Below are 18,140 nucleotides of genomic sequence, written 5' to 3' on the forward strand. Positions count from 1 at the left end.
TATTTGACAGAGATAGAAACAGCCAGCAAGAGAGGGAACACAAGCAGGGGGAGTGGGAGAGGAAGAAGCAGGCTCATAGCGGAGGAGCCCTATGTGGGGCTCGATCCCATAACACTGGGATCACGCCCTGAGCCGAAGGCAGAGGCTTAACTGCTGTGCCATCTAGGCGCCCCATGTTTTAAATTTTTAAAAATAGTCCTCCACAACCAGCTCAGATGTTGACTTTATAACAGACACTCACCCAACATTCTTCCTTTATTATTCTATAATACTAGAATTCTGTCTTAACCACAAAAATTTTAACATAAATACAATAGGGAATATTTAATGTAATTAAGTACTTACAATTTTGTTGTGCAAGTGTCAGAGAGATAAGGAATTAACAGAAAGTTATGGTAATATTTACAAAAATATATCATTACAAAAAAATAAGCAATATGTATGTGCTTGCTTAACTGAAAGGGAATAAAAATTGTTAGGCTATCAACATGTGATGAGCTATCAGACAGTTGATAAAAAAGTTTTCATATCAAAATTCTACAATATTAAAAAGACACGCAATAAATGTGAACTCAAATGAGACATTTAACAAAGTAAGAAATAACAAATCTATGAATCATTATGTTGATCATACCTCAGCACAGATGAAAGATTGCTATCACTGTCAATGCCATCAATTTTTGGTAACACTTAATATCCCGGTGCTACACTAAAGGATGTCTTTTATGTCCAGGAACATTTGTAGTCATAGTTCCTGATCTGTGGTCCCAAGGGGCAATTGCCCATGCAGTAATTTGAGCACTGTGTTTTTAGCACTATGTCATATACTGTGGAGGATGGAAGAGGCAGCTAAATATCATTCTTATCTTCAAAGAACTTACTCTTTCATGGGGAAGGCAAGCTTATGGACAGTCCAAACAGTACATGATACATGATAACAATACATAAATCAAGCTAGTGCATTTAGGTAGCAGTCATCCACTTACATAGATCAAGGTTGGAATGTGACATGATTTTGTATGAACCTTCTAGCCTTTGGTCTATGCAAAACTGAGAAGTAGGTGAAAGTTGCCTTTCATATTTATGCATCTCTCCTATGAGCTTTCTGTCCATTGCTGGTGGAATAGATAATTCCGCAGGCTTCAGTGGTTTGGGGATGCTGCCTACTCCCTAGTCTTCATATTCCCTGCTACAAGAACATCCCCAAGAATGAATTACTGACTGAATCTGCTTTTGTCTGGAACTTCAAATCCAGGTGGCCTCTGGAGGGAGTAGTGTCTTGGGCACAGGCAATGAGATCTTCACCTATCCCTCAACTGTCAATGGAGTGAGTAATTAATGACTTGGGATCCCATCTGTAAAAATCTGCCCTTCCTGTGGTGCATAATTAATAAATCCTGAGTGGTGGGATTCTGAGTAGAAATTCCATAAGGATTGTAGAAGAGGAAGATTAATGACTCTAAAGTGGTAGAACCATTTCTATTCATTTCTCACCAGATGGCATCATTGTCCCAGCTCCACAAAGTAGAACCAAGGAGCCATTCTTGATGTATCCCTCAAACCCCCTTTGTCACCAAATCCTGTTAATCTTTTCTCATAGATGCCTTTTGGGAATCCATCTCTTTTCTTTCTCTTCTTCTTGATTTACATAGCAGCTGAACTTTTCATGTTTATTTGTGAGATTGTATTCTCCATGAAAGCATGGATCCTTTCTGATTTCTTCCCATCATTGTATCTCAATTATATAGTAATAATATATATTTGATCAACAAATAAATGAGTTAGAAGTTGCACTAGACCTTAAATCTTTGTAAGATTTGGACAGAAATGAAAAGAAAATAAGAATTACGAAAGAATAAACATAAGCCAAAGGATAAAAGAAAGGATTAATACAGCTTACTCATTGGCCAAAAATAAGATTGACTAGAGCTAAAGGTGGAAAGTAAATGGTAAATAACTTTCCATAGAAGGCGTGGGGTCAGATTATAGAGGCAACAGAGTTTATGCTTGCTCTGGTAGGAAAGTAGAGATTTTTAAGCATTGTCTTGATAAACTAGAAGCAGAACTTATATATGTGCTAGTTGAAATAAAAAGCCAGTATTAATTCAGATGTGATATCATGAGGACATAGACTTGGGAGAGAGCAATAGAGATTATGAGGGAAAGGTCTAGAAAGGGAAACAAAATATTTTAAAGAAAAAGAACTTGGGCTGTGGTAAGTGAATGTGGGGTATGGATATAATTCTCTTCATTCACACATATTTAATGAATCCCTCTAGACCTATTTTTATGCAGCAACTTCCAGATCCACCTAATAGTTATTTTTAGTAATATTTATGTATTATAGAAAATAAAATATGAAAAAGTGCTCCAAACCAGGGTGTCTCAACCTGAGCACTACTGAAAACATTTTAGATTGGATAATTCTTTATGATGGGGGCTGTCCTGTGCATTGTGGGGACTTCAGCAGCATCCCCAGACTTTCCCAATAGATGCCAGTAGCACCCACCTATCCACCTGTGACAACCAAAAATGTTCCCTGGGTGAAGAGGGGCAAAATCTTCCCCATTGGAGAGCCACTGCTCTAAAAGTATATAGTCTTATAAAGTACACAAAATCATCATTGTAATATTTATTATAACAAACACATTTTCATTCCAATTCAGAAACTGATACCTTTGTCACGGAAAATACATCCTTCATTAAATGTAAACATTATCTTTAAAGGGATTTTTAGAATGGAACGTGTAAATCTTTAAATGTACTTACATTGAGTTCTAAAACTTTTCCAAGGCAGTCAATCAGCAATGATGTAACCATGGCTACAATAATGATAACCACTGTTATAATAATGTGGAAGACCAATGGAAGATTCCCACCAAAAAACACATTGGCAATTACCTGTCAAATAAACACATTATTTAGAGAGGGATTCTCAGAGACATGCAGGACTTATTAAAAAAGTATATCATATTATAGCACTTAGGACTATATAAAACACTACCAGTAAGGCAATCAATCAAATCTTAAGCCATATGAATGTCCTGTCTTTTCCAAAGTACTTACACATAGACAAACACGCATTTCAATAACAAGTATTCTTCACTTAATTATTAGGCAGGTGGTAGATTATATTACAGACCCAAAACATGGTATATTATGTGCGAAAAAACATATTTCTCAAGTGTAAGAAAGATCTTGGGAAGTTACCTTATAAAGTATTTGAGTCCAACAAGGTTGCCACTAACAGAAACTATGGATGCTATTTAGATTATTTGAATGAGAAGAGATTGGAGAGAAAACAAATAATCAATTTATGACTGGATAAAAAAGATCAAATAGAATTTAGAACTAGAAGGAGCTTTAGTTACTTAGATCCATCCTTCTTAGAGTAATCAGCTTTATAGCAATCCTGAAATATCCTTGTCCTACCTTGGCTTGAGGTAGGGTTTGAAACATGGGTAGTATTTACAGCAGAATTAGAGACTGAGGCAACAGTGTGAAAAGAGCAAAAGAGGAACGAACAGGAAAGATACCTGTGGAAGACAAGAAGGAGACAATCTGAATAGGGTTGACTCTGTACAAGAGAACCCTGAGGCAAGAGTTGGAAATGGTAGAAGGTCAGATGCTGGAGGACCTTAATGAAGCCAACCCTCCAAGCTGTTATCTATCTAATATTCCTAGATAAGTAACATTCCTCACAGACTGGACACTGCCATAACCCTGCTAATAATTACCAGGAATATTAATAACGTTTACTCATTTATGGTTTTACAATTGGTGATGTTTTTCAAATATTTAAAATTCATTCTTATAGAAGTTTCTAATATATGATTATAATAGTAGAAAAATCACTGAGTATGGCAAACTAGTGAGAGATATTCATCAGAGGTACGGACAGGATTTTTGGCACTCTTGTATGTGGCTGATTACTCTACCTATGAGTAGAGATGGCTCTGACTGTGTTTATGCTAACTGCGTGTGTGTGTGTGTGTGTGTGTGTACGTGTGTGTAGAATGGAGAGAAAAAAGAAGTGAATGAGTGAAGTATATTTGCGGTTCCTCTGCCTAGTATGTGTTGCCATGGCAGAGATCTTGATTTAGTTCTATCTTTCTGTCACGGCAGCTAGAGAGGAAACAAGTTCTAAGGACTAAAGACATAAGCTGTGCAGGTGGAATGACTCAGATGGTCCACAAGCAGTTCACCAGAAACCACATGAGAATGTACCATCTGTCACCACTGATCCACAGATCAGATTTGAACCCAAGTACTGGGCAGAAGCTAAAATAAAACCATTTCCTGCATCCAACAAGAGCAAAAATTTTTAAGGGTTCTTAGATTTCAAAAATCTTCCTCAAGTTAAGTTTACTCTACTTCTCCCTTATACTCAAGGTGGAGAACTGGCCTGTGAGTGACACATTTGTAAACGAGGACAAGTGCTAATTGTAAAGGATATACATAGTGCTGAACATTTCCTTATTCCATTTCCCAGAGCAGTTTCTTACCCCCCAAACTGGCATAAGGTAAGCATAGGTCTTCCTCTAGAAGCCAGCGGATTAGCGTATTTCAAGCTCTGTAGGCGTTTCACTTCACACATTAGACGCATTCACATGGTGCACTGTGTAAACAGCCTCTAGGAATAGATCCTAAAACTAAGCCCTTTTCAGTGTGATTGCTGAAAAGAACCACTGTGGAGCAGGATCGTGTTTTTCTGCTGACTGCTACAGTGGATTTTTTGCTGACTGTATAGGGGATTCCTGACAAGCCGTATTATCCAGCTTTACACAAAAACAATGAGTTCTTTTTCACTTAATCGTCCTTCACAAATCCATACATATGGTACAAATACCTCACAAATACATACATATGTAATATACTACCTCTATTATTTTACGTGGTGTAAAAATATAAATATATTTGTACAAATCTATAAATGAAATATATCTGTAAAACTAGTGTTTAAATTGAATTTTCGTTTTCCAAAGACAATAAGACATTTTAGTTTTTTCAAAATAACAAAAGTGATCGAGATCTGTTAAAGGCAACTTTGGTTGCCTTTACTACACATTGACGTATAAAACGTCTTAGCAAAAGGACGATTTTGTAAAATGTGTTTTAAAACTTAGTACTTAATTTCTTTGTAAGAATGCTTTTAAGAAAAAACAACTTAGTTTGGCTCTATTAAAGGCTGGCATTCATTTTGGAATGCAGTTGTATAAATATTTATACTTATGCTAATATAAACTAAACCACCAAACATGATCTTCAAATCCAACTTTTGAAAAAGTGACTTGTAAACATCTGAATATAAATGTATCTTTAAGCTGGTTGAAAAAGAAACTTTTATAAATTATATGACTTGTCGTGCACTTGTGAATTTGCAGAATTAAATTACTTACAAATCTTCCTAAATTAAATGTAGTAGAGGGATTGACTAGGTAAAATGTTGGAAAGGAGTTGTGCTTACCTCTCGAGTCACAAAGCATTCAATTGGGTATGTTAAAATGACAGTGACTCCATAACAGAATCTTCCGAATGTTACCAAATCATCATTTCTGCAATAGTTTTCAAATAAGTCTCCTAGAGAATAATATGAAATAGATTTATTTCAACTGAATATTTGAGAGAAATATCTAACAAATCAGATATTGGATATTTATTATATAAGTGGCGCTCCGTAAACTCCATTTAATTAATAGAATAGACTGCCAAGTCTAAATACAAGTTTTTTGCTTGCAATAACTATATAATTATTGACCGATATAAAAACTTACACATGTTCCACTTGAAGATGAATTCATCAGTGACAGTTTTTCTCTTACTCTCATTGTTTGTTTTGAGTAGATCTGCCTTAAATTTGTATCAGCTTCTGAAAAATACTTTGATCCATTGTCTTCTGACACCTGAATCAACTCCCTAAATTCTTGTGCACTAGCTTTATAAACTTGTTTCTGGTCTTTGTTTCTGATAAATAAATGACTTCGTTATTAAAAAAAAAAAAGTCTGTTAAAATAAACAGATTTCCTTTTGAAATGTTATTCTTAGATCAAGGGCAATCCTGAAAGGAAGAGTAGACCAGTGCATCTGGGGAGCTGAATTTCCTGTATATCATGCTATAGGGTTTAATCCCAGACCCAGGGCCACAGCGAGGATTCACATTTCATGGTATCTGATGAGCCCGAGTGCAAGAGCATTGACTTAAAGCTGTGAAAATATGTTTTTTTCCTGAGGAAAAGCATTATATTTTAATTAGTTTCAAACTAAACATGGACCATGCACACCTTGAACCAATTCTTATTTAGAGACTATATTTTCTCTGACATCTATGAAGAAATAGAGGGATCTAATGAGGGCCCAGAAGTCATGTCATTTCCCAATACTGAAACAAAAAATATTTGGGCCAATTTATTTCCTAAATATAACATGGTTACATTTTAAAATTTGGGTCACATTTCCCAGTTAGACTGAATAGAAAAATCAGATCAAAGTCACACACTACCACACTGTTTAAAAAGAAAACAAAACTATACTTCAGTCCTTTTTTTTTAATTAAAAAGGTAAGTGACCCGCCTCTGCCAAGACTTTACTTTAATGACTTTTCTCTCCTCCCCCTATCAATTGGAAAAAATGTACATTACTTTCTAGGGTCCCTTTTAGGCAGAAAGGGATTAAACCACAAGCAGTCCAAGCAGAGACCTGCTTCAAGGTTGACTAAAAAGGTTCTATCACTCAGAAAAGAGGTCAGAAGGTCCCTGTTCACTAACCTTCAGTAAAAAGTGAGAATGTCAAGAACAAACTCGAGTTCTTTACTGCCTCACAAGCTGAAATTTATCTACGAAAAGGGAAAAGAAAAGAAGCATGCAGTTTGCACAGGTAAGACCAGATTTGCCTAAAATGAAATGGCCTGAGGAAACAATGTCACCTTATTCCAGCTTGAGTCCAAGTACATTTTCGGGAATTATAGCTAGGTTAAAAAAAAACAAAAACAAAAAGCCCAAACCAAAACCAACCTGTCAGCTTTGTTATATAAAGATTTAATTATGTCTAAGCAATTACCACTGATAACAACACTAGGAAGGTGTGACTAAGAAAAAGGGCTTATGTTCCACAGGGAAGGCATTTAAAAACCAAGGTTTTGTACAGACTGGAGCCTACAGGCCATTCACCTTGGCAAATGATGTAGCAATAGTGATGCATGGCAATATTTTGAAACACAATTTTTATCAAGACTTTCACGGTCACTTCATTGCCACGCTCTAATGGCACATACATAGATTATATTTTTGATGGCATTGGTAACACTTTGTTTGAAGCCGTTTTTACTTTTTTCTTTCTTTCTTGAGAAATCTCTGCCTATAATCATAGTCACCTGTAACCTCTGTTTGAAACAGTACACCCAAGAGTACCTAGTATCATCTGAAAACTAAGTGAAGAGGAGCTGGAGGATAAGAGACAGTTTTTAATGGGTCGCACTTGACCAAACTGGGGTAGACAGCAAGAGAGAATGTAAAGAAAATTGAACTGGAAGTCAGGAGACTTGTTTTCTACTTTGTCACCTGCCAGCTTGGGCAAGTTCCTTCACCTCTTTGTGTTTTAAGCAGGGGGTAAAACTAGTTATTCCACTTACCTTCATAGGGTTATTACAAGGTCAAATGAGATAATAGACCTGCAAAAGCTGTGACATGTTTGAATCATAGCATTTAGCGGGCTGTCAGATTACCCCGGGTATTATACTACACAGAGGAGTGAGTGCACAGGTCAAAGGAAGGAGAAGAGATAGCCATTCAGCTGTTGGGCCTGGGTGAAGGGGGAAAAAAGAAATAAATTCAGTGTGGGGTGGTGCGGTGGTGGAAAAGGGGAGGAGGCGTGGGGCCAGTTTTGTGGGAAAGATGATGTTTTGTGTTTAAGGCAAGAATGGGATAAATAAGCAGGAATGTCCTGCAGGCAAGAGGCTGGAGATGAAAAGAAAGGTCTGGACTAGAGTTTAAAACAATGACAATCTCTAGAGAATTTGTTGAGAGTAAAGAAGGCAACTTGCCCGAGCCAGTTAATGGAAGGTCAGGGGAGAAGGGGAGAGAAGGTAGGAGAAAGCAAAGAACAATCACTCAGGGAAAAAGAAAATATTAACAGAGTTAAAGGATGATATGGTAGTGCTCCTTCTCCTATGGGAGGAGAGACAGAATGTTCAGAACTGCTTAGTGATTCACAGAGGTGCATGAGAATCAGAACCAAGATTCTTCAGATTTTTCACTTTGAAGAGTGGGAGGATGCTGGTATTTCTGAAAGTGAAGCGGCAGTGGAGCAGTGGGGAGGGAAGCCAGATTTCAAGCGCTTTCGAGTGAAAAGATGGAAGAAGAGAGGGAATGAACTACAGAAACAAGTTTAGCAGTTCAAAAGGGAGAAAATCGGGAAAACAAACAGCAAGAGGTGGGAAGGTAGAGAGAGAACGGATAGAAGAAATTAGTGACACTTTGAAATAGAACACTGGGTATAATTGTGCCCAGAATGAGAAGCGACAGAGCCACTCCATGTGAATAACAAAACATGATGAGAACCAAATCTCTCATTTTACCTTGGGTGAAGCCAGTAAAGGTCAGGTATCCACATGTAGCGAAGAGAGTACTGATAAGTACAGAAGCCAAGGTGGACACGTGGATGATGCGGGACCACTTAGCTACTGTGGGGTCTTCCAAAGAACCATAAACTAAGAAGCAGTTATGGTGACAAATAAATGCTGCAATCCAAAAAAGAAAAAAAAAAACAAAAGAGCACCATTAAAGCAAGTGTTACAGGATTTCCTTCTCCTTCGGTGCCTGCCTGTGGTTCTTGGTCACACGGCTCCGAAGAATGAAGAGGTAGACCAGACAGTGGTGGGCAGCGAAGCAAGGATTATTGAGCGATAGCAAAGTGATAGGACAAAGCTCTCGAGGAGGGAGGGGCCCCGAGAGGGTTGCCATAAAGTTTCTAAATCTATAGGGGGTTTTATGGGCTTGTTGGAGGGCTGTTTTAATCTGGTTAACTCTCCCTGCACCTGTCATCCAATCAGATTTTTGTCATCTATCACATGGGAAAGGGTGGAGGGCTCCTTTCAGGGCAGTGTAAAATCCTTTTAAGGGTGGTTTTCTCTTAGGGCGGGGGCCCCTTGTCCCTGACTGTCTGCCTTCCAACTATGCTTCATCACAAGCACTAAGGTTCTCTTTTTTCTTCTAAAATTTCAGAGATGTGTGTAACTTTGGAATGCTACTGAAATGTAGTTCAAATACATTAATTTACTAGCTATGTCAGAAAATAACTTTTTTTTAACAACTTTAGGAACGAGAAATTTCAATCTCGTTAAGCTTATGTGGTTTCTTTGTGTCACTCTCGATATAAACCAGGCCTATCCAACTTTCTCTCCCACTTTCCATTTCCTAGTGGCCTTCCAATCTTAAGGGAAATCTAAACAACACTATATTTTCAGTCCATGGCTTCCTTTCCAATCTGGGTTATAACAGAGTAGCTTTAGACATCTGGCCAATTTGTAATACTTTGTGTGCAAGGTTTTGAATAAGCACATAACACTTTCTAGATTTCAAGTTAAAAAATAAGATGACTGTAATGAGTTTTCTGCATGAAAAAGAGACTTGTCTAAATTAAATCAAATTTTAGTGATGAGTGAGAAAAGTTTGAGCCTAATTTTATGTTGGCACAAACTAGATCATATGCTGCTAATAGGAAGTCTAAAACTTTGGACATCTGCTCTCCAGACACAAATATGAAATTTTTTCATTATACAGAAGGCTCCATATTGAGAGAGGGCCTGTGAAATCATATACTCACCAAATGACATCACACCAAGAGCCTGAATGGCATTGGGCTTTGCAAATACCCAAGCATCTTCTGTTTTTGGTCTAGAAGATAAATCAGGTGATTTAATGAATGCTCAAACAAATGCAAGCCTAAGCATGTCAGAGAACAAGAAATGGTGTCACAATAAAAACTATCAGAAATTAATAAGGGGCCCTCATTAATCTTCCTTAATTATAAATAATTTCCCAGGAACATGCATGTTATGGTTACCTCAGTCCTCTATCATGCATGTCAAATACTTGGAAAGACTTTATTTTTACATATTTAAAATATCCACTGACTACTTAATTTTATGACTTTATTTACTCACCAATTTAAGAACAAACATTTGTTATGCACTCATCATTGAAGATACTGATCGAGGGAGATACAAACAATAATAATGCAATGTTCCTCCTCAGTTAATCAATACTTCCTTCATTCCCCTTTCACTCATTCTCCAGGCTCATCCTACCCCAGGGAAATGCATAGTTGGCACTACAGTTTACTGAAGAAGGTAGACATGAACTAATATTAATTGAGGATGTACTTCACTATATTCTGGGAATTATCCTCTGATATCTCAATCTTCACAGTAACACTCAAGTATTATTGTCACTATTTAATACATTAGGAAAGTTAATCTCTGGGTGGTGATAAAACTCGTCAAGTTTCCACAGATAATAAGTGAAGTTGAGATTTGCTGTCCATCCCAGTATCTCTTTCACACTGAACTGTCAGTGACCTCAAATTCCCCCCTGTGGAAATACTACTCAAAGACGTTTTGGAAATATATGAACTTTACCTGAAGCATCCTATTTCTTAGTGGAATTAAAATACTTGCCAGCCTGTCTATTGGCAGAGCTTGGTCTCCCTAGTTAACATATCCCTGAATAACAGTGAAGAGTCTAGGTTCTGAGATCAGACAGCCTGTGTTAGTCTTCTGCCCCTCCATCTCTTAGCTGTGTGACCTTAGGCAAGTTATGAACCTTTTCTATGCTTCAGTTTTGATATCTATAAAATGAGAGTAATAATAGTAGTACCTAATCCACTGAGTTACTGTGTAAATTAAACGAGATAAAATATGTAAGATTTCTGGAAGAGAGCCTTACATATAGTCAGCGTTCAATAACTGGTCACTAATATCTAATATTATCAGCTTATTATGATTATTCATTGTCATTTAATAAAAAGTAGGCGAAACAGCTGAAAGATGTCCAGCTTCCCTGAAAAGGAAAGGCTTGAGTGACATCCAAAAGAATACATTAAGATAGAAGAGGGGAAAAGGGGAAGGAGGGTGGTAGAAAGCATAAAGGCAACAGGTGTAAACCTACTTATTTCATAAGTTTGTTATTCATTCTCCGTGGAAAACACACACACAAAAAAGTCTCATTTGCTTTGTCAGAGTTAGTGGGATTAATGAATTGTATCTTTTCTTTTCTTTTTTTCCTTCTTCCATATTTGAACAGTTACAGGCACAAAAGAATGAACTAGCTTACAAGGGAGGCCTCAGGCTGTTAGGAGGCTTGCTGTGATTCCTGGTTTTTTGAGTGGGAGCTGCTGCCACCTGCTGCCTCCACGATTCTTACTGCAGTGAATGTTAACTGATAAGAGCATACCTGTCAAATTCCAAGGTTATCACAGAAAAAGATTTTGTCCACAGTATTTAAAAAATGACTCAGAAAAGCAGCACTAAAAATTACAGAAACTTGGAAGATCGTAAGCTTTTTAATATGTTTTAAAATATCTACTTTCTCTGTTAGGGTATCTGTACATGATTAATACTCATTTTCCTCTTAAGTACAGATTACAGTGGTGTCCTACTTTTAGCTCTTTTATTAGTAATGAAAAGTAGGAGTTTGATTTTCATTTTTCTTCCTCCATTCAAGTTTTTAAACTCTTTGCTGGTCCATATGTTGCATTGAATATATTCCTAGAAATATGGAGTATGAACTGGTACATAGAGATAATTTTGAATTTTTTGTGTTCGCCTTAGTGATGCTGATTTTACTATTTGTTTATTTATTTATTTATTTTATTTTTGAGAGAGAGAGAGCTTGTGGGGTGGGGGTGGGGGACAGAGGAAGAGGGAGAGAGAGTCTCAAGCAGGTTCCAGGCCCAGCGCAGAGCTCAACTCAGGGCTCCATCTCACTACCCTGAGATCATGACCTGAGCTGAAATCAAGTCGGACTCTTAACCAACAGAACCACCCAGCCACTCCAATGATGCTGATTTTATAAGATGGAAAATAATAAAAAAAGATGTTGCAGATAGGAAAACATGTGCGTCCAAATCTAGGGAAAGGGACATTGAATATGGCTTTCTGATATTAATAGCATAGCTGGAAATTAGAATTAGTTGCAGAATCAACCAGCTACACACACACACACACGAGGGGGAGAGAGAGAGAGAGAGAAAGTTCCTTGACATATTTAGAGATTTCTGGAAACTTGATACCCATAATGATTGAGAAAATGAGGTTGTATACTGTTCTGATTTTAGACTATTGATGCTGAAATACAAAATGAAATATCAAATGTAGCAAGCAGTGTATAAGAAAAAATCATGACTAGGATGAGTTTTTCAAATAAATGCAAGGGTTGTTCAATAACAGAAAAATCTATTAATGTAATTCATCTCATCAACAGATTAATGGAGAAAAAAAGCTTATGTGCTCTCAAAATATGTAGAAGAGCCTACAATCCAGTATTTACTTTGAAAAACATGCTAAGCAAGCTATGAATAAAATAGAACTTCCTTAATCTGATAGGAATATCTACCAGAATCCAGCAAATGACACATTTAAAAGTGAAAATTTAGAAATATTACAGTTAAAGTTGGAAACCAGATAAGGATGTTTACTATAACTGCTTCCAGACTATATCACAGAAATTCCTAGCTAATGCAATAAAATAAGAAGCGGTAAGATACTTAATCATTGGAAATGGATAAATTATTTGAACACAATAGAAATTGTACACAGAAAATTCAGGGGAATTTATTGACAAGCTATTGGAATTAATAAGAGTATTTAGCAAGGTTACTGGATATATGAAATATATATTTGATACATGAAAATCAATATGGTTGAGGTACATAAATAATAACCAATTAAAATGTTTTTTAAGTGGCGGCAGCAGCAATAAAAACACTACATATTTTAAAAGATATGCATAATTGTAATGGCATGATATAATTGTATGGGAAAACACATATAAATGGAGAGACATACCATATCCATATATATGAATAGGAGGACTCAATATCATGTAGATGTCAATTCTCCCCCAAATTAATATTTAAATTCAAAGAATAAAATATGATATTCGAGGAGAAAATATTTTTTTAAAAAACCATAAAAACAACATAAAAGTAAGTGTTGATAAACCTGATAATGTTTGTATAATAAAATAATCCATATACAAAGTTAAAATATAAAGATAAGCTAAAAACTTGGAAATGAGATTTGTTGTGCATGTAAGGTATTCCAATAAGCAATGACCAATAGTCAATTGACAGTAAAGAAAATTAGAATGGTCAATAATTTGCTGTAAGTTGCTTACCTTCCTTTATAATCAGAGAAACTCAAATGAAATCCATACAAAAAGACACTTCACATTTAATTCAACAATAGCAAAATTGATAAATTGCTGGGAAAGGACAACTTGCAATTATTATTATGTAAATGTAAAACACTTAAGAGAAGAGTTTGATAATGTCTAGTAAAGTTGAAGGTACTCAAAGCTTGTAAGCAAACAATTACATTTCTACATGTATATCCTCGCTGGGAAAGTACACACGTGCACACAAAGATATTGATAAGGATGTTCACTAGTGCATTGTTGATAATAGCCAAACTTTGGAAATGACCTCAATTTCAAGCAATTGATAGATAAATCCATAAGTAAAACATGACATAAACATAAAATTATGTGCCATAAGAGCAATTAAAAGCGTCAGTCAGTGCTAACTGTATCAAAATGGAAATATATGGCATACAATACTAAAGGAAAAATCATGAGTTATAGAAGGGAATGTGCATTTTTTTTTTACCATAGTGGTTATTTATGTATATTTTACAAACATACTAATCAATACCAGCTATTGTTGTCAACACATAAATGCATAGTACAAGCATAAAAGCATAAATAGGAATAATTTAAAACAACTTAAGAATAATAATTACGTCTAGGGTAAGAGAAGTGAATTCACTTTTTTTTAAGGGTTTTATTTATTTGAGAGAGAGACAGAGAAAGAGTATGAGCTGGGTGAGGGGCTTAGGGAGAAGTAGACTCCCTGCTGAGTGGGGAGCCTAATTTGGTGGGGCGGGGGGGGGGGGTGGGGGTTGACTCCAAGATCATGACCTGAGCCGAAGGCAGATGCTTAACCAACTGAGCCATTCCGGCACCCTGGGAAACCGAATTATTTTCTAATGGTCTAAAAGAATTAAAGAAATTACCTAAGAGGTTTAATTTTTTCCGATAGTGTAGGGGTGCCCAGGTGGCTCAGTCGGTTAAGTGTCTGCCTTCACCTCAGGTCATGATCCTGAGGTCCTGGAATCAAGGCCCCTGGGATCAAGTCGCCTTGTCCGGGTCCCTGCTCAGCAGGGGTCCTGTTTCTTTCTCTCCTTCTGCCTCTCCCCCGTTTGTGTTCTTTCGCTCTGTCAAATAAATAAATAAAATCTTAAAAATTCTGTTTTTCCTATAGTGTAGCTTATGCTGTATATTTCAGTATTGTTTACCACTTGAATTTTCTGAAGGGCAAGTAGAAGAATGGAGGAGCTGAGAATAAAAATAAACAGAAAAAATACTTTGTTAACTTACAAAGAACGATGGATATCACAGAGTCTACAAAATAAAAAAAAAAGGCAAAAAAAAAGAAAAAAAACCCAAAACAATAAACTGGGAGAAAAAAATTGAAATTGCTATTATGGATAGAGACCTGGCAGAAAAGACATAGATGAGTCATACTGAAATACTATAAAATATGAATCAACTAAATGAAATTTAATTTGTATTAAATAGTTAAATTATAGGTTGAGTTCTTTTTTTAAATTTTAATTCACATTAAATTATCTATAAACAGGGAATGGCTTTCAAATGATCATTCAAACGCAAACATTAATTACCATACAACTCTTCTGGAATACTTATTTTGTACAAAGTGAGGCAAGTTTTCTTCTAGAAGAAATCCCCAGATAAGAACTACTCTCCAATTCCTCTTTGTTTTAGATTCTTCTATTGCTTCTGTTGAAGTTTATTTCCCTGAGGAACTGAAACGAACTGCATTCACTGGTGTGTGTCTAGAGTTTGCAATGGAAGCCAATAGTTCTGAAATTAGTCCACTGAGGTCAATAGCGTCTCTTCCGCAAGTGTTATTATTACCTGCTGATGAATGGATTAGTTTTTTACCTCTATGTGGTTCCTACCTGCTTCTTTTATTTACTGTGATTATTTGCTGCCTATAGAGCAAACTGTGGTTAATATCAATAAAGGACAACGAAAACAATAATGAACTTAATTTCCTCTGTGAAGGACAATCTTTCTCACAACTAAGACAAACCATATGGGATACAGAAAGCTGTAATGGGGAAAAAAAAACCAGGTTTTGAGGTCAGAGAGACTTGGATTTAAATCTTAGCATTATGATATACTAGCAGAGTGCCTTGGGGCAGATTACTTAATGAGACTGGTCTCAGTTTTCTCTGTTCAACAGAAACAATATTAATAATTCTATTTACATATCTGACATAGGGTTAAATGAGAAAATGAATGAGTGCCTTCTATAGTGGACAATCAGTGTTGGATGAGACCTCCTTCCACTGTCTCCCTTTCCTTATGTTATCATTAAAGTAACAATACATGTCTTAGTCTGCTATAAGGATCTGCAAGTACACCAAATGCGATCTTCATCATGGTGTTCATATTCTTTTCGAGAATGAAGGGACCTTGAGGAAGATGAGCTACTTTACTGAAAATAAATGAATGATTAATCTTGACAATAGACATACATGCTACCAAATGGGCAGTCATTTGGTCGATAATGATGAAAAGATGAAATGATTCATTTATGCTTCGGATATTCACAGTAAATATTCAGTGTTCTAGCCCATAGACCAATTTTCTGCACAATTGGGTCTGTCAAATTGGTGCAACCTCCAGATGCATAAGGCCATTTTCGATAATCTCAGGGTACGTGAAGCTGCGCAACTCCCTCCAGGGTTTATACCTTAGCCCAGCCATCAGTCTCCCTGGATGAGCTGTAGCTCTGTGTTGATATGATAAATTTTGCTACAGTGGTGTGGATACCAATGGAAGATAATTAAATTTTTCAATAAAAGAGGGCACTCATTAAACCTGAAGATATTTGACATCTAAAATGAATAGAGAGGCAAACTGCCTGATTATTCAATCACCAGATAATATCTTAGACTAATCAATTAAAAGAAAGAAAAAGTTTAAAATTAACCTTTTACATTTTAAAACTTCTATCTATACATACACTCAAGCATGCACACATACACAAATTAAGGGTTATTCTTATTGTTTTTTGTTATATCAATTTCAAATTATAGAAAGAGTTTTGTTCTGTTAGTATTGCTAAGATAAAAGTTCTTCCTTTTGTATTTTTACCACAGAGAAAGATTATGAAAGAATATATTTATATTTTATCATTGGCATTGATAAAATATAAGTATAGTGACATTTACGTTCATTTCTTGAACACCTAGCACTACCTTCTTAGAGACAGCCAGAGGTTATCTACCTGATCAGGAAACTATAGAGTTTCACTCTCATGAATTACTTGGAAGTTCTGCATTTTGTTTTAATAAGGTGAAATGGCTTTACACATATAAAATCTTGAGGCATGTGTGTGTGAGTGCGTGTGTGTGTTTAATAGTTTTTGGATCAATAGGAAATATTCTCTCATGATTTTTGCCATATAGAAGATACAGTAACTTTTGCTGAATGCAAGAAGGACAGGCAGAAATAATCAATTCCCAATTTTGGGTGCGAAATGCAGAAATACCCAGCAAAGCAAGATAAAATCTTAGTTTAGTCATTGTTTTTCATAGCTATCTCTTCCCAAAGCTTTAAATTAAGTGCCAGTACACATGGTAGTTGTTTTTTCTTTTCTTTCCTAATCTCTCAATCCAGTAAGAGTGTAATAGCAGCTGTAAACTAAGAGCTAGAGAAGGGGATTAGATAATCCAGTAATTGGATACATTTTGAGACAGAATTTTCTAATCATCCTCCACCTGTATATGTGTATAGTAGGTCTACTCCATTCATGTCATAGTTGCAATGCTGGGGAAAATGGAGAAAATAAAGAAAAATTAAAGACATGAGATCCTGGATATAAGGCATCTAACACAAAAAAGAGGTAAAAGGAAGCATAGAATGACAGTGGGGCAGCAAACGGAAGTCAGTCCATTCAGAAAGGAGCAAGGGGGTGGAAGGCTCTGGGAGGGAGGCCTCCAAGAAAAATAATATTTGTAGATTATCTGATATGTTTGAGCACTTGGGGAAGGAGTAACAAAAATGATCAAAATCAAAAGCTAAACTAAGAGAAAATAATTGCAAAAGACACATCTCATGAAATACTGTTACTAAACCGTACAAGGAACACTTAAAACTCAACAGTAAGAACACAAACAATCCACATAAAAATGGGCCACAGACCTTAACAGATACCTCACCAGAGAATATATACAGATGGTAAATAAGTGTATGAAAAGTTGCACCATATCATATGTCATCAAGGAAATGCAAATTAAAACAATATTGAGATACCACTACACACTTATCAGAATGGCCAAAATCCAGAACACTGACAACACCAAATGCTGGATGAGGATGGGGCGTAAAAGGGACTCATTCATTACTGGAGGGAATGCAAAATCATATAGCTGCTTTGGAAGACAGTTTCGTGGTTTCTTATAAAACTAACATACTCTAACCATACAATCCAGCACTTGCATAACTTGTTATTTACTAAAGGATTTGAAAACTCTGTTCACGCAAAAACCTGAACAGCAGCTTTATTCATAGTGGCCACATCTTGGAAGCAACCAAGATGTCCTTCAGTAGGTGAGTAGATAGACTGTGGTACATCCAATCAATGGAATATTAGGAATATCATTCAGTGCTAAGATGAAATGAACTATTAAGCCATGAAAAGACATGGAGAAATCTTAAATGCATATTGCTAAGTGAAAGAAGCCACTCTGAAAAGGCTACATGCACACTGTAGGATTCCAACTATATTTCATTCTGGAAGAGGCAAAACTATGGAGACAGAAAACAGATCAA

The 18,140-nt window shown here is 36.1% G+C and overlaps 1 protein-coding gene across 2 annotated transcripts in view; it reads right to left on the reverse strand.

Moving 5' to 3' along the window:
• SLC38A11 (solute carrier family 38 member 11) overlaps positions 1-18,140 on the reverse strand; it is a 60,657-nt gene that overhangs the window by 16,706 nt on the left and 25,811 nt on the right. For both annotated transcript variants that reach the window (XM_045783453.2, XM_045783462.2), the window contains 4 exons: positions 9,820-9,890; positions 8,573-8,734; positions 5,468-5,580; positions 2,770-2,901 (listed from right to left, as the gene is read on the reverse strand). In XM_045783453.2, the coding sequence (XP_045639409.1) occupies positions 2,770-2,901; positions 5,468-5,580; positions 8,573-8,734; positions 9,820-9,890 (478 nt within the window). The remainder of the gene's footprint in view (positions 1-2,769; positions 2,902-5,467; positions 5,581-8,572; positions 8,735-9,819; positions 9,891-18,140) is intronic.

Source organism: Ursus americanus, chromosome 1 (assembly GCF_024610735.1).
Source record: "Ursus americanus isolate L20-20 chromosome 1, mUrsAme1.1.p, whole genome shotgun sequence".
Taxonomy (NCBI): Eukaryota; Metazoa; Chordata; class Mammalia; order Carnivora; family Ursidae; genus Ursus; species Ursus americanus.